This window comes from Dendrobates tinctorius, unplaced genomic scaffold (assembly GCF_039654945.1).
Source record: "Dendrobates tinctorius isolate UK_male_01 unplaced genomic scaffold, ASM3965494v1 ptg000070l, whole genome shotgun sequence".
Taxonomy (NCBI): Eukaryota; Metazoa; Chordata; class Amphibia; order Anura; family Dendrobatidae; genus Dendrobates; species Dendrobates tinctorius.
The window spans coordinates 85,169,759-85,184,354 of NW_027361738.1; the positions used below are offsets into that span (position 1 = coordinate 85,169,759).

Genomic DNA, 14,596 nt, shown 5'->3' on the forward strand with positions numbered 1-14,596 from the left:
GGTTGTTCCAGTGATTTCCAAATTAGTTCATAGGATGTTGCTAGCAACTGAGAATGACCACACGGAGATGTGTCTCTGTATGGGAGGATCAAAGCAGATCACTAACCCCGTTTATTGAATCTCACATTACATAGCATTCTGCTTAATTATGCAAAGTATACAGCTACCAATAGAATCATAATACATTTACTTTATAAGCCAATAGTATTGCAAGAAAATTGGAATATGGCCCTATCTGCATGACGTAGAAAATAGAACAATAGCACATTCTTCAGGGTCTCATATCTCATATCTTGTACAAGCTGGAACAGTCTGGTTTCATAACAACCTTGAACTTTCATCTAGTTAAGTTACAAAATTTAAGTTGTAAACAACAAAATGGCGTCGCAAGCACAAAAATGGTTCCTGGAGAACAATATGTCCCGTACATCTGAATACTGTACTTGACAGTGCTATCACACTTATTCTTCACAAAGCGATTTGCAAACAGCTCAATCACCAGTAAGTAAACTTCTGAGTCTGCAGCACATTGGTATTAAGCAGCAGATTAGTATTATGCAGCGCATTGCGATTATGAGGCACATTATTATTATGCAGCACAATATTATGCAGCACATTGTTATTATCTAGCACATTGTTATTATCCAGCACATTGTTATTATCCAGCACATTACTATTATGCAGCACACTCATATTATGCAGCACCTTTTTAGTTAAATAGGTTGAAAATAGACCCCGGTCCATCAAGTTCAACCTTACTCCACCAATTGTTCATTTTGTCACTAAATTAACTATATCCCATAATGTTCTGTGTACTGAGGAAATCATCCAGTCCTTTTATAAAAGCTGTTGTAGTGTCGGCCATTACTACCTCTACAGATGAAAGGCGCCTGTTTAATATCTCAGCCTTTTCTTTGTCCTCTATAATTATCTTATCATTTTTTAAAAACTTTTTGGCATTGATGTATTTATAACATTTTTGGGGATTTATTTATTGTCGCTGGTGATTTGTTTCTTTGTAGATAACATTGTAGCTTGATTTCATTTTTACATTTCTTATTGAGATCTTCATACTCCCGAAACGCAATTTCTGTATTCTCGGTCTTCAGGATATTTAATGTCCTTAGTTTTTGTCCTTAGTTTTTGTCTTATTAAACTTTGTACTGTCTTATTTATTCATAATGTTTTCTGTTTATTCTTTGACGTTTTATTGCCAGAGGGTATAAGTTTTCTACAGGATTCTAGCAGTATTTCCTTAAACATGCCCCTATTACATTCGGTATCCCCAGTTAACATGACGGGGTGTCAGTCTACCTGATTAAGCTCTTCCCTTAATTTGTTGAAATCCACTTTCCTAAAGTTCCAGGTTTTTGCATTTCCCCTTTTGAATGTTTGATTGAAAATTGCATAGAGACTTACCATATTATGGTCACTACAACCCAAATGCTCCCTGACCTGTAGATCTGTAATTGTATATGGTTTATTTGATAGATCCAGCCGGTTACCACCCTGGTCGGTTCATCTACCAGCTGGGAGAGGTAATTTTCCTGAACTGGTGATAAGAAATTTTAGCTTTTAGCACAACTAGAAGATTCTATGTCCCATTGAATGTCTGGATAGTTAAAATACCCCATTATGAGAACCCTATTACTGTTTGCTGCCTTTTTAATTTGTTGCAGCATTTCATCTTCTACCTGTTCAGCTATATTAGGAAGCTTGTAGCAAACTCCAGTTAGCAGCTTTCCATTATTGCCATCCCCATGTACATTTATTCACACTGACTCTACATTGTTGCAGCGCCCCCAATGTCATCATTGAGCGCAAGTTTTAAGTTGGCTTTTACGAATATACACACCCTGCCACCTATTTTTGTCTTTACTGTAGTTTCTAAATGTAGTGTAACCGTCTATGTTTGTCACACAGTCATGCCTTTCATCCAGCCAGGTTTCCAGAAACATTGTATTCTGTGACCGTCATAAGAGTCACCAGTTCATTTGTTTTGTTTGCGAGACTTTGTGCATTTGCCAGCAGACATTTACCACTATTAGTACATTTGTACTCCTACTCACCTCCCTACATTTCTTTTCATGTCCCAGACCCCATAAATCCTCATTAACCACCCAACTATCTCACTCTCTCTGTCTACTCTATCACCACTTATTAGCACAACTACCCTCTCCTCCCAGATCCTAGTTTAAAAGCTCCTTCATCCGTCAGACCATTTCTTCCCCCAAACACAGCTGCACCCTCTCAATTGAGGTGCTGCCCGTCTCTACTGTAGAGCAGGTAGTCTAGAGAAGTCAGCCAAGTTCTCCATGAGCCCAAACCCCTACTTCCTGCACCAATTTCTGCACCACTTACCGTATATACCTGAGTATAAGTTGAGGCACCTAATTTTGCCACAAAAAACTGGGAAAACTTATTGACTCGAGTATAATCCAGGTATGCATTGTCCCACCATCCCTACCTGATATGCATGGTTCCTCATCCCCATCCTTGTATACCCATCCTGGGCCTGCTGTAGTGATCTCAGTCCTGGGCCTGCTGTAGTGATTTCAGTCCTCAGCCTGCTGTAGTGATCTCAGTCCTTGGCCTGCTGTAGTGATTCTATTCCTGGACCTGCTGTAGTGATCCCAGTCCTGGGTCTGCTGTAGTGATCCCAGTCCTGGGCCTGCTGTAATGATATCAGTCCTTCGCCTGCTGTAGTGATCCCAGTCCTGGGCCTGATGTAGTGATCCCAGTCCTGGGCCTGCTGTAGTGATCCCAGTCCTGGGCCTGATGTAGTGATCCCAGTCCTGGGCCTGATGTAGTGATCCCAGTCCTGGGCCTGCTGTTGTGATCACAGTCCTGGGCATGCTGTAGTTATCCCAGTCCTGGGCCTGCTGTAGTAATCCCAGTCCTGGGCCTGCTGTAGTGATCCCAGTCCTGGGCCTGATGTAGTCATCCCAGTTCTGGGCCTGATGTAGTGATCCCAGTCCTGGGCATGCTGTAGTGATCCCAGTCCTGGGCCTGCTGTAGAGATCCCAGTACTGGGCCTGATGTAGTGATCCCAGTCCTGGGCCTGCTGTAGTGATCCCAGTCCTGGGCCTGCTGTAGTGATCCCAGTCCTGGGCCTGCTGTAGTGATCCCAGTACTGGGCCTGATGTAGTGATCCCAGTCCTGGGCCTGCTGTAGTGATCCCAGTCCTGGGCCTGATGTAGTGATCCCAGTCCTGGGCCTGCTGTAGTGATCCCAGTCCTGGGCCTGATGTAGTGATCCCAGTCCTGGGCCTGCTGTAGTGATCCCAGTACTGGGCCTGCTGTAGTGATCCCAGTCCTGGGCCTGCTGTAGTGATCCCAGTCCTGGGCCTGCTGTAGTGATCCCAGTCCTGGGCCTGCTGTAGTGATCCCAGTCCTGGGCCTGATGTAGTGATCCCAGTCCTGGGCCTGCTGTAGTGATCCCAGTCCTGGGCATGCTGTAGTGATCCCAGTCCTGGGCCTGCTGTAGTGATCCCAGTACTGGGCCTGCTGTAGTGATCCCAGTACTGGGCCTGCTGTAGTGATCCCAGTACAGGGCCTGATGTAGTGATCCCAGTCCTGGGCCTGCTGTAATGATCCCAGTCCTGGGCCTGCTGTAGTGATCCCAGTCCTGGGCCTGCTGTAGTGATCCCAGTCCTGGGCCTGCTGTAGTGATCCCAGTCCTGGGCCTGCTGTTGTGATCCCAGTCCTGGGCCTGATGTAGTGATCCCAGTCCTGGGCCTGATGTAGTGATCCCAGTCCTGGGCCTGCTGTTGTGATCACAGTCCTGGGCTTGCTGTAGTGATCCCAGTCCTGGGCCTGCTGTAGTGATCCCAGTCCTGGGCCTGATGTAGTCATCCCAGTTCTGGGCCTGATGTAGTGATCCCAGTCCTGGGCATGCTGTAGTGATCCCAGTCCTGGGCCTGCTGTAGTGATCCCAGTACTGGGCCTGATGTAGTGATCCCAGTCCTGGGCCTGCTGTAGTGATCCCAGTCCTGGGCCTGCTGTAGTGATCCCAGTCCTGGGCTTGCTGTAGTGATCCCAGTCCTGGGCCTGCTGTAGTGATCCCAGTCCTGGGCCTGCTGTAGTGATCCCAGTACTGGGCCTGATGTAGTGATCCCAGTCCTGGGCCTGCTGTTGTGATCACAGTCCTGGGCTTGCTGTAGTGATCCCAGTCCTGGGCCTGCTGTAGTGATCCCAGTCCTGGGCCTGATGTAGTCATCCCAGTTCTGGGCCTGATGTAGTGATCCCAGTCCTGGGCATGATGTAGTGATCCTAGTCCTGGGCCTGCTGTAGTGATCCCAGTACTGGGCCTGATGTAGTGATCCCAGTCCTGGGCCTGCTGTAGTGATCCCAGTCCTGTGCCTGCTGTAGTGATCCCAGTCCTGGGCCTGCTGTAGTGATCCCAGTCCTGGGACTGCTGTAGTGATCCCAGTCCTGGGCCTGCTGTAGTGATCCCAGTACTGGGCCTGCTGTAGTGATCCCAGTCCTGGGCCTGCTGTAGTGATCCCAGTCCTGGGCCTGCTGTAGTGATCCCAGTCCTGGGCCTGCTGTAGTGATCCCAGTCCTGGGCCTGCTGTAGTGATCCCAGTCCTGGGCCTGCTGTAGTGATCCCAGTCCTGGGCCTGCTGTAGTGATCCCAGTACTGGGCCTGCTGTAGTGATCCCAGTACTGGGCCTGCTGTAGTGATCCCAGTACAGGGCCTGCTGTAGTGATCCCTGTCCTGGGCCTGCTGTAATGATCCCAGTCCTGGGCCTGCTGTAGTGATCCCAGTCCTGGGCCTGCTGTAGTGATCCCAGTCCTGGGCCTGCTGTAGTGATCCCAGTCCTGGGCCTGCTGTTGTGATCCCAGTCCTGGGCCTGCTGTAATGATCTCAGTCCTTCGCCTGCTGTAGTGATCCCAGTCTTGGGCCTGATGTAGTGATCCCAGTCCTGGGCCTGATGTAGTGATCCCAGTCCTGGGCCTGCTGTTGTGATCATAGTCCTGGGCTTGCTGTAGTGATCCCAGTCCTGGGCCTGCTGTAGTGATCCGAGTCCTGGGCCTGATGTAGTGATCCCAGTCCTGGGCCTGATGTAGTGATCCCAGTCCTGGGCATGCTGTAGTGATCCCAGTACTGGGCCTGATGTAGTGATCCCAGTCCTGGGCCTGCTGCAGTGATCCCAGTCCTGGGCCTGCTGTAGTGATCCCAGTCCTGGGCCTGATGTAGTGATCCCAGTCCTGGGCCTGATGTAGTGATCCCAGTCCTGGGCCTGCTGTAGTGATCCCAGTCCTGGGCCTGCTGTAGTGATCCCAGTCCTGGGCCTGCTGTAGTGATGCCAGTCCTGGGCCTGCTGTAGTGATCCCAGTACTGGGCCTGCTGTAGTGATCCCAGTACAGGGCCTGCTGTAGTGATCCAAGTCCTGGACCTGCTGTAATGATCCCAGTCCTGGGCCTGCTGTAGTGATCCCAGTCCTGGGCCTGCTGTAGTGATCCCAGTCCTGGGCCTGCTGTAGTGATCTCAGTCCTGGGCCTGCTGTAGTGATGCCAGTCCTGGTTCTGCTGTAGTGATCCCAGTCCTGGGCCTGCTGTAGTGATCCCAGTCCTGGGCCTGATGTAGTGATCCCAGTCCTGGGCCTGATGTAGTGATCCCAGTCCTGGGCCTGCTGTAGTGATCCAAGTCCTGGACCTGCTGTAATGATCCCAGTCCTGGGCCTGCTGTAGTGATCCCAGTCCTGGGCCTGCTGTAGTGATCCCAGTCCTGGGCCTGCTGTAGTGATCTCAGTCCTTGGCCTGCTGTAGTGATCCCAGTCCTGGTTCTGCTGTAGTGATCCCAGTCCTGGGCCTGCTGTAGTGATCCCAGTCCTGGGCCTGCTGTAGTGACCTCAGTCCTGGGCCTGCTCTAGTGATCCCAGTACTGGGTCTGCTGTAGTTATCCCAGTCCTGGGCCAGCTGTAGTGATCCCAGTCCTGGGCCGGCTGTAGTGATCCCAGTCCTTGGTCTGCTGTAGTGATCCCAGTCCTGAGCGTTGCCAGATGCAAATTTAGATCTATTACCTGGGCTTCCAAACATGTAACTAGTTGACATCGAACGCAGATATATTCACTTTCAAACGGCTATTCATGGCATGCATACATCTCACAAGACGCACACCTGGTAACATTGTCCATGGAGCACCTACTAAATGAGGATAAACAGTACAGATAAAAGCAGAAAAACAAAGGAAAACTATGCTGTGAGTTAAACTATGAAATTGTGTTTAATTATGCACTTATCTGCCGCCTCTGCACTTTAAAGGGAATCTGTCACCCCTTTTTTCGAATATGAGCTGCCGCCACCGACATCAGAGGCTTATCTACAGCATTCTGTAATGCATTCTGTAATGCTGTAGATAAGCCCCCGATGTAACCAGAAAGATAAGAAAAAAAGTTAGATTATACTCACCGGGGTGGTGGTCCGGTCCGGCGCCTCTCATCTTCTAGCGATGCCATCCTCTTCTTTCCTTCCTGTCGTGTCTCCAGCGCTGGCGCACTGCTCTGCCCTGTTGAGTGCAGAGCAGAGTCCTGCAGTGCGCAGGCGCCGGGAGAGGTCAGAGAGGTCCGGTGCCTGCGCACTGCAGTATTCTGCTCTGCCCTAAACAGGGCAGAGTAGTGCGCCTGCGCCAGAGCCACGACAGGAAGGAAAGAAGAGGACGGCATAGCTAGAAGATGGGAGGCGCCGGAACGGACTGCGACACCCATTGGACCGGACCGCCACCCCGGTGAGTATAATCTAACTCTTTTTTCTTATCTTTCAGGTTGCATCGGGGGCTTATCTACAGCATTACAGAATGCTGTAGATAAGCCACTGATGTCAGTACCGGCAACTCGTATTCGAAAAAAGGGGTGACAGATTCCCTTTAATGCAGCCGCCATACACGTAGCAGCCTTGCTTAGAGCCATTGAAATTTGTAGACCTCCAAACTGCACACATGCCCATTACTAATATGCAGCACATTGCTATTATGCAGCACATTATTATTATGCAGCACATTATTATTCAGCACATTGTTATTATGCAGCACATTTTGCATACACATTATTTGTAATGTTTTTGTGACAGCCTTGAACTTCGCGTGCCTTTCCTGGATCACCGCTTTACGGCTTACTACATCTCTCTGCCTCCCGAGCTGCGGGTACCTAAGGTGCGGTATTGTGCTTTATTCTGTACATTGTACTCATCACTCTCGGATAGTGACACATTCTGACTATAGTTTATTATTCTGCCAGAATGGCGTCGAAAAATACCTCCTGAGAGAAGCCTTCGAGAGCTCCGACCTCATCCCTAAAGACATTCTGTGGAGACCCAAGGAAGCGTTCAGTGATGGATTGAGCTCCACGAAGAAGTCCTGGTTTTCCATTTTGCAGGACCATTTAGAACAGCAGGTACAGGGGTCTGAGATACATTAGGAAGCTGAGGGGGGAACATGCATACATATGACTCTGCCGGACCTCCCCTAAGTATATGTAGGAAGGGGAAGGTCAAGACAAGCAGCAGTATTACTAGGAAGGGAGAGGCCAAGACAGGCAGCAGTGTTAATGCATCTGGGTTATACCTGCTGTTTCTTCAGTGCTGGTGGGTATGACAAGTGACTCCAGCTGAGCTGCATTGTCTGTTGCGAGTCCGTGGTAGACTGAAATCTATCTACTGTCTCACAAGAAGCTTAGGCTGCTGCGCTCTCCTGCCATGTGACTTAAATATTTATGGTCTACCCTTAATCTATGCCATCAATATTCAATCAGAGGGGGTCTGACTCCTGTCACCTCTCACATCAACAGTGTACTTGTATCGCCCCCGCACCCAGGGCGGCGGGGTACTCGGAGCCGGGCCCGTTGATTTCAATGGGAGATGTCACGGTAGCTGTGACCCGGTCCGTGGCCCTTGGCGTCCATTGTAAAAGGGGGAATGTTGAGTGTGTGGATGATGATTAAAGTTTATGAATGAATGAGTCGTGACGCCACCTGTGGTGTTCGGCAATGAAGATGTTAAGCCGACGCTGCAGACAGATCCTCTGGGACAGATGGTGTGGTGCAGCAATGATGTTGTGGCCCTCCACAGGCAGGGCTGTAGTCACAGGGCAGAGTAGGTGAAGAGATAGGGAGGAGACGTAGATGGTGCGGCGTCAGGCACAGTGATGTAGCAGTGCTGAGTGTGTTGGCGCAGGAATAAGTGGAGTACACCAGGGCATGTAGTTCCAAAGCTTTACTCACAGTCTGTTGCAGGTACAGGTGCCCGCCTCAGTGCCGTGTCTTCAAGGTCAGGGGCTCAGCCAACCTCCAGGCAAGATGAAGTACTCTGTTCCACCACTCCGCCAACATATGTGCCTTTTCTGAACGTCTCCCTCCTTAGCGCTCGCAGTGAAGTATTCACAGTACTGAGTTACACTGGAGATCCTCCTGTCAGATGTTCCAATGAACGCTACTTGTACGGCAGACAGCTGTAGCCTGCTTCGGGGACTCTTTGCTACCAAGTCCCGGCTCACTCTCTTTGCTGTTGTGCCCCCAAGTCTTGTGTGGGAATAAAGTGGTGACAACTTCTATTCCTCCGGTGTCTGTCCCAGGACCATTAGTATCCATACAACCTCGGGGACCGGACCCTGGCCATGCGCTTAGAACTTGAGGAAGGGCTCTGCTCTAACCCTAATCCTTAGTTCACTTCTTCTCCTTACGTTCCGTACAAATCAATCTTTCTTATGGAGAATTAGGCTTTCTGAATATCTCTTTCCTGTGCCAGCAGACCCAGGTCACTGAGGTCTGCTGCAGCACTTCCTTCAATCCATCCCACTCAGGGGATCCTCTCCCTGACTCCTCGTCAGACTGACTGCCCTCGTCCCAATAATCTCCCGCTCTTTTGGTGCAGACTAAGCTCCACCCGCCTCCCAGCACGCTTCATGTTCCAAGCAGGGAGCCACCAAAGGTGCTCTGCTACACTACTATGTTGTGTGGGATGCAGGTGTTGGAGTGTGGTCAGGTGTCTCCACCTTACCTGGATGGTGGGGTACCACACCTCAGGAGGAGGTGCAGTACCTCTGTGGCGACTGAACCCTCAGGGGCGCCACATACTAAATGTTAACAAGTCATAATTTCACTATATATAGTCTCTGAAGTTGAATGCATGAGATTTTGAGGTGTGTTTCCCCATTCATCCCCAGGGGGAGGTGTTGTACTGTTCTTTCACTAGTTTTCTTAGGTTTGTGTTTAATGTTATAACCGCTATTATTTCTGCATCCTTTACACAGTGACTCAGATGTGAATGTCTCTTCTGACAAAAGCGCCTGAAATAATCTGTCTAAAAAAAAATCTTTGGTTACATGGATGTGTAATAAAATATTATATTGTGACATTGTGTTAGCCAGAAAAATCAATGTAAATACTTTTATGCTAACAACTATAAAAGTATTCTAGCAGTGATACCTTTATTGGCTAACCAGAAAAAAAACATACCGTACTTGCAAGCTTTCAGAGCACAGAGGCTTCTTCTTCAAACATGAAGTATCCGCTATGCTCTGACATCTTACAAATAGAATTTTTTCTGGTTAGCCAATGAAGGTATCACTGCTAGAATACTTTTATAATTGATAGCATAAAAGTATTTACATTGATTACATGGAAAAACACTTTAGGAAACTTTGGGGAATAATGTTTTTTACTATTCCAGATCACACTGTAAGGCTGTGTGCCCACGTTGCGTTTTTTAAGCGTTTCCGCTGCATCTTTGCCGCCGTGGAAACACTTAAAAAACGCTAACAAAACGCATTCCAATGCAATCCTATGGGATTCCGCAGTTGCTGTGCTAATGCTGCGGATTTTAGGTCTTCAGAATCGCATTGAAACGCTCACTTTAAGCATGTGACTATGCCCACCATGCGTAAAGTGAGTGCTTCATGTGCGGATGGTACCAGGGTCTGGAGGAGAGGAGACTCTCCTCCAGGCCCTGGGTACCATATTCCTGTAAAAAATAGAATTAAAATAGAATTAAAATAAAAGATAGAGATATACTTACCCTCTGACGGCCCCCGGAGTCCTCCCGGTCGTCAACGATGCTGCCGGCAAGTTCCGTTCCGAGGGATGCTTTGTGCGAGTCACACCAGATGACGTCACAAAGGTCCTTCGCGTAATGCATCCCTGGAAATGGAACGTACTGGGAGTGCCGCTAAGGACCGGAAGGACTCCGGGGGCCGTCAGAGGATAAGTATATCTCTATTTTTTATTTTTTTTATCATTTTTAACGTTCTATCGTTTACTATTGATGCTGCATAGGCAGCATCAATAGTAAAAAGTTGGTCACACTTGTCAAGCACTATGCTTGACAAGTATGACCAACCTGTCAATCACTTTTCCAAGCGATGCTTCAAATTGCTTAGAAAAGCGCTAGCATTCTACAAGCTAAAAGCATCAAAGGGAGGGATTCCGATGTCGGTGTACTATTACGCTCGATGTGGGAAAGGGGTTAAGTAGACTCTATTGTAGGTCATGGGTTGTTTTTCAGTTGGTGCAGAGAGCTGACACAAGACTAGTATGACAATCTATAGACATCCTTAAGTTTAACTGTTCCTGTGACTCCTGTTATAGAGGAAGAATTACTTTGGGGGCGGTTACACTTGGATGCAGAGTTGGATTCCCCCCAAGGCATCTGCTGTGATGTAGAAGGCCTCCTGTTTTCCTATAAGGCTAAAAACTACGCTTTAGGTAATAAGTCCAGGATTCACCCCTCGGCCTCCCAGCCAAACAACCTAGCATACAATCAGCTAGGCTCATCAGTGGCCGGGTTACAGCCGGTAAGTCCTGACCTCAGGCCCCACTTTTGGGATCCCGGTTGGAGCGTGCATGCAGACTTTAGAGAGAGTTTGGCACCAAACATTGTTTGCTAGTAGGACTGTGTGAACCAGAGCTAGATACTCACCTCAAAGATCTGCGGTGAACTCACTAAGCTGAACTGCGGTGAATTCAGTGACTTAATCTCACAGTGAAGTAACTGCAGTTCAGCCCGGTTGGAAACGCAGCCTCAGTGACCAGTGGTAACCTTGATGACGTCACCACTGGACACTGATGATGCTCTCGCAGCAGCTCATTCCCCAGTGGTTCTCAACCTGGACTGTCGCATCTTGGCACTGTCCAGGATGAAAACTGTTTATCACCAGACATGGATTATGGCGGGGGACAGACCGATGGACAGGTGAGGGATCTGGTTGTATTTTTGTTTTATTACAGAAGTTGAGGGCTTCGGTGGAGTTTAACATTAGGTGAGTATAGCTGTGTTTGTTATTTTTAAATAAAAATGGAAAAGTGTGTTTTGTTTTGATTTAATATAAAGGACTTTATTCTGGCTGTGTGTTTACAATATAACTATAGGATTAGTAATGGATAGGTGTCTTATTCGCCTCTCCATTAGTAATCCATGGGCTTGATGTCACCAGACAATACAAAGGTGACATCAACCCTATAAATATTACCCCACTTACCACCACTACAGGGCAAGCAGGAAGAGCCGGGCTAAGCACCAGAATTGGTGCATCTAATAGATGTGCCTTTTCTGGGCGGCGGTGGGCTGCTATTTTTAGTCTGGGGGGTTCAATATCCATGGCCTATTACCAACCTGAGAATTCCAGCCCCCAACTGTCTGCTTTAGCAAGGCTGGTTTTCAAAAATGGGGTTGTGGGAACCACTCGTATTTTTAATAACCAGCCAGGCAAAACTAACAACTTCAGCACTACTGGTTATCAGAAATAAAGGGAACCCATGCCGGATTTTTCATTTATTTATAGCACAGATGGTTGCTGATGAATACGCCTATGAGCTGCTGCCTGTTCTCACTGTTATTAGTGGCAGCAGGTATAGGCTGATGGGTTTAGTAGTCCTATGAACCGCTGCTTGCTCTCGCTGTCATCATTTGAATATAACTCTCATCAGTCTCCCCTGCTCGCTCTGATCACCAGCAGAGCAGAGGATAATGATGAGAGCCATCTTCAGCACTTGGTGCCGGGTAATAGCGCTAACAGCACTGCTGCTTCCCTGGTGCCGGTACATGGCGTAGTGATGCAGCACACGGTTGCCACAAATATGACACACAAACACGGATATCTCCAGTACTGTTTTATCCAATACCGGAAATATCAGGTCGTGTGAAACAAGCCTAAACCACAGTAAGCGGCCATATGTTTGGCATTATTATAATAGAAAGAAGGCACTTAATTTGCTGGTGCATATCGCCAGAAGCACAAACTGGGTACAATGTATGGGGGCGCTACAATATATGGAGGCTCTACACTGTTTAGGAACACAATATATGGGCACTAGACTGGCAGATTTGCAAATTCTCCTGAAAAAAAGCCTGGCATGGATGTTACAAAATAGTCACTGCAGCCGTAGATGAATGCATTGAAAGGTGCAGTTTTGTACAATGAGGTCACTTTTGGGGATTTTCTGCTCTTCTGGCACCTTCAGGGCTCCGCAAATGTCACCCGCAAACTATTCTAGCAAAATCTGTGCTCCAAAAGCGCTCACTTCTTCTCAGCCTGACGTGTGGCCTAACAGTAATTTCTGACAACATATGGAGCAAATTGCGTAAGAAATTGTGGTGTCTAGTTTCAACTATTAACCCTTGTCTACCTGACAAATTTGCAGCTAATTCAGAAATTACATTTCACCACAAAAAATTCATATTTCCAAGTCTCAATGTTATAAAATTCTATGAGGCACCTATGCGTTCAAAATACTGACTACACCCCTAGATGAATTCCTTGAGCTGTCTAGTTTCCAAAATGGGGTCACTTGCGAAGGGTTTCTGTTGTTTTCACGTCAGGGGATCTTCAGATGGTGACATTTCATTCACAGTAAATCCCAGGCAAATAGTGCTCTTTCCTTTCCTAGCCCTGCCATGTGCCCAAGCAGAAGTTTTTGACCATATATAGTGTATAGTCATGTTCTGGAAAAATTGTGCAACAAATTATGGGGTCTGTTTTCTCCTATTATCTGTTGTGAAATTACAAATTTGGGGCTAAAAACAACATTTTCGGGAAAAAAATTAAAATTTTCAATATGATGACCTAATGTTATCAAATTTTGTGTAGTACTCGTGAATTCAAAATGTTCACTAATACCCCTGGGTAAAATCCTTGAGGGGTATAGTTTCCAAAATGGTGTAACTTGTTGGGGTTTTTCACTGGTTAGGCACATCAGGGGCTCTCCAAACATGACATGACCCCTGCAGATCATTACATCAAAGTGAAATGGCGCTCCTTTCCTTCCAAAACCTGCCGTGCGCTCAAATAGTTGTATTCCCCCATATATGGGGTATCGGCGTACTCAGGAGAAATTGTACACCAAATTTTAGGGTCCATTTTCTCCTAATACCCATGTGAAAATAACAGATTTGGAGCTAAATTAACATTTTTGTGGAAAAAAAGTGAAATATTCATTTTTTCCTTACACCTTGCTTCAGTTCCTGCGAAGCACCAGTAGGGTTAATAAACTTCCTGAATGTGTTTTTGAGCATTTTGAGGAGTGCAGGTTTTAGCTATTTTCTGTCATATAGCCCCCTCTAAAGTCACTTCAAGTGTGATGTGGTCCCTAAAAAATTTGGTTTTCTAAATTTTGTTGGAAAAATTTGAAATTTATGGTCAACTTTTAACCCTTCTAACTTTTAAAGACAAAAAAAATTAAAAAAATTGTGCTGATGTAAAGTAGACATGTGGGAAATGTTATTTATTAACTATTTTGTGTGACTGATTTAAGGACATAAGAATTAACAGTTTGAAAATTGGTACATTTTTGACATTGTTGTTAAATTTCGATATATTCACTAATAAACGCAAGTCATATCGAAGAAATGTTACCACTATCATGAAGTACAATATGTCACGAGAAAACATTCTCAGAATCAGTGGGATACGTTGAAGCGTTCCAGAGTTATTTGGCCTGGTCATGAAGGTCAAAAATGGCTTGATCACTAAGGGGTTAAAATCCAGAGGGATGGAAAACCACAAACAAAGGCGGATTACAATTTTGTTTGCACCACCTCCAGTATAGTCTAGCGTTACATACCTGCAGCGACTTTGATTATTTTCCTTTGTTATTATCGGTATACTTTAAAGGACAAGCTCCGCTCTGCTACCTCTCTATGTTGGCTGTGATGCTGTCCATGGTTCTGAAATAATATTGTAGTCCAGAGTCCATACAACGTCTTCCTCAGGAGACAACCACATGTGGTTGTGTTGGCAGCGGATTATTCAGGATACTCTCCAAGCGTGTGACAACAGAGCTTCTTTATTCAGGAACAATCAGGAACAATATATGATAAGCTTAATAGACCAGGAATAAATCATTTGTGTGTCTCTATCTGTGCAGCATCTACAGCAGGCTGCTTCTCTCATACACAGACACAGGAAAAAGCAGGAAATACAGTCACATGGTATCCCTGTGTGAGCCTCTGGGAGTTTATTTTTTTGTTCTAACTTTATGAATAGCATACAAATCTAGCAACTAAACACTCATAGACAGGAATGGAGTTGTTGCACCAAACATATCCCAACAGGTTGTCCCCTGAGGAAGAAGTTGTATGGACTTTGAAACGCATTGATAATAAGC

At 46.7% G+C, this 14,596-nt stretch overlaps 1 protein-coding gene across 1 annotated transcript in view; it reads left to right on the forward strand.

Annotated features, from left to right (window-relative positions):
• LOC141095774 (asparagine synthetase [glutamine-hydrolyzing]-like) overlaps positions 1-14,596 on the forward strand; it is a 90,890-nt gene that overhangs the window by 66,883 nt on the left and 9,411 nt on the right. Inside the window, exons 10-11 of the mRNA XM_073582078.1 lie at positions 7,074-7,155; positions 7,241-7,396. Of these exons, the coding sequence (XP_073438179.1) occupies positions 7,074-7,155; positions 7,241-7,396 (238 nt within the window). The remainder of the gene's footprint in view (positions 1-7,073; positions 7,156-7,240; positions 7,397-14,596) is intronic.